Source organism: Lissotriton vulgaris, chromosome 6, assembly GCF_964263255.1.
Source record: "Lissotriton vulgaris chromosome 6, aLisVul1.2, whole genome shotgun sequence".
NCBI lineage: Eukaryota > Metazoa > Chordata > Amphibia > Caudata > Salamandridae > Lissotriton > Lissotriton vulgaris.
In genome coordinates this window covers 1,882,007,973-1,882,010,239 of record NC_141694.1, presented here as the reverse complement: position 1 = coordinate 1,882,010,239, position 2,267 = coordinate 1,882,007,973, and the positions used below count along the sequence as shown (strand labels likewise).

Sequence of the window (2,267 nt, the reverse complement as noted above, 5' to 3'; positions counted from 1 at the left end):
AAAAAATATGGTCCCTAAATAGAAATCTGCTGAACTTGTCCATTTTTTTTAAACCAAGTCATTTGTAATTATCAATGTATTTATTGCACAGGACTTTTTTCTTCTATACTATCAAACATAACCCATAAGGTGATTCGAGCTGCTATCTCTTGATGCTTCTTGTATATTTGTGAATTAATTCAGTTTTTTATTTATCTCTGCTCTCTCCATATGTATGATGTGTTTTTATTACGTATCCAGAAAATGTCATGACATGTATTATTCTGTTTTTCTTTGAAATCAATAAAAAATATATATATCTTTTTAAAATACTGTTTTATTTTGATTGCACACATTACCCACATACACAACAGTTATTTATGAATGTTTCCCTTATAACTTTGTTTAGTGCTATCTTCACATCCTTGTTTCTCAGACTGTAGATCATGGGGTTCAGCATTGCTGGCATCACTGTATAAAACAAAGAGGCTGTTTTATCCTGATTGTCTGAATTTTTAGGTACTGGTTTCATGTACAAAAACATAGCTGATCCGTACACCATCGTGACAACAATCAAGTGTGAAACACAAGTAGAAAATGCTTTGTGCCGGCCTTCTGATGAGGACATTTTCATAATGGTGATGACGATGCGGATGTAGGAGATGAGAATGATGAGGGTTGGGGTCAACAGCGCAAAGATTGCAACAATGAAAAACATCATCTGTGGAATAGAGGTGTCTGCACACGAGATCTTTATGAATGTTGTTGCTTCACAAAAGAAATGGTCGATGACATTGTTGCCACATAAAGGCAATTGTAATGCAAAAACAACAGTTAGAAGTGCCCACACACTACCACCTAGCCACGAACAACCTATAAATATTTTACAAACTGATTTGCTTATTATGACTGTATAGCGCAAAGGAAATGAGATGGCTATATATCGATCATATGCCATGACTGCTAGGAGCATAGATTCTGTGCATCCCACAAGAAGGTAAGAGTACATTTGAGCCGCACATCTGGAGAAGGTAATTCTTCTTGAAAAAATGAGTTGGTTCAACAGGTTAGGGACAATGACTGACGAATAGCAGATATCAATGAACGAGAGGTTAGCCAGGAAGAAGTACATAGGAGTATGAAGGCGTGGATCACGGACACAGACTGTGATCAGGAAAATGTTTCCCATAATAGTGACCATGTATATCACTAAGAATAACACAAATAACAAGATCTGCATCTGTGGGTCCTCAGATAGTCCCAGAAACAGGAACTCTTCTATGGAACTTTCATTCCTTTTCTCCATTAATCACCACTCATTCTCTCTGTAGGAATAAACAAAATTAACATAGTAAATACATTTTACAGGAACCTAGGGGCAGATGTATCATCCGTTTTTTTTGTCTCAAACGTTGCGAAACGCAAAAAAGCAAGGTTTGCAACAAAAACAAGCATTTGCAATGCAATAGGTCTCGCATTATGAAAGTTTGAGCTATTGGTCTTGTAAATGACAATTTTTTTATTTATGTGCTGTTTTTGAAAATAGCTAAATTAATAGCTTTGTCATTTACAATGCCAATAGTTCTAACTTTCGCAAATGTGTCACCTATAGCATTTGTAATGCAACAGGTTTTGCATTTACGTCACTTTTACTTTTTTTTATTAATTAATACTTAAATAAAAGGGATTGTAATTTATAATGGCAATAGCTTAAACTTTTGTAAATAACTTTTGTGAAGATTATGTTCAGTGTATTTTATGGTGACGAAAATCCAAGAACAGAAGTGAAATATTAACATCTTTTTGGGACATTTCTAATAAAGCTTGAAACATTGAGATAACATATTTGAACCAGTGATGCTGTGGTGGTGCTGAGTGATGCTGTGGTGATGCTGTGGTGGTGCTGAGTGATGCTGTGGTGGTGCTGAGTGATGCTGTGGTTGCGCTGAGTGATGCTGTGGTTGCGCTGAGTGATGTTGTGGTTGCGCTGAGTGGTTGCGCTGAGTGATGCTGTGGTTGCGCTGAGTGATGCTGTGGTTGCGCTGAGTGATGCTGTGGTTGCGCTGAGTGATGCTGTGGTTGCACTGAGTGATGCTGTGGTTGCGCTGAGTGATGCTGTGGTGGTGCTGTGGTGGTGCTGAGTTATAATGTGGTGGTGTTGAGTGATAATGTGGTGGTGCTGAGTCATAATGTGGTGGTGCTGAGTGATAATGTGGTGGTGCTGAGTGATAATGTGCTGAATGATGCTGTGGTGGTGCTGAATGATGCTGTGGTGGTGCTGAATGATG

General features: G+C 38.1%; 1 protein-coding gene across 1 annotated transcript; it reads right to left on the bottom strand.

Annotated features, from left to right (window-relative positions):
• Positions 1 to 334: 334 nt before the first annotated feature.
• Positions 335 to 1,285, bottom strand: LOC147709758 (olfactory receptor 2D2-like). The gene has a single exon (XM_086926102.1). The coding sequence runs from the start codon at positions 1,283 to 1,285 to the stop codon at positions 335 to 337; it is 951 nt and encodes a 316-aa protein (XP_086782228.1).
• Between the last annotated feature and the right edge of the window lie 982 nt (positions 1,286 to 2,267).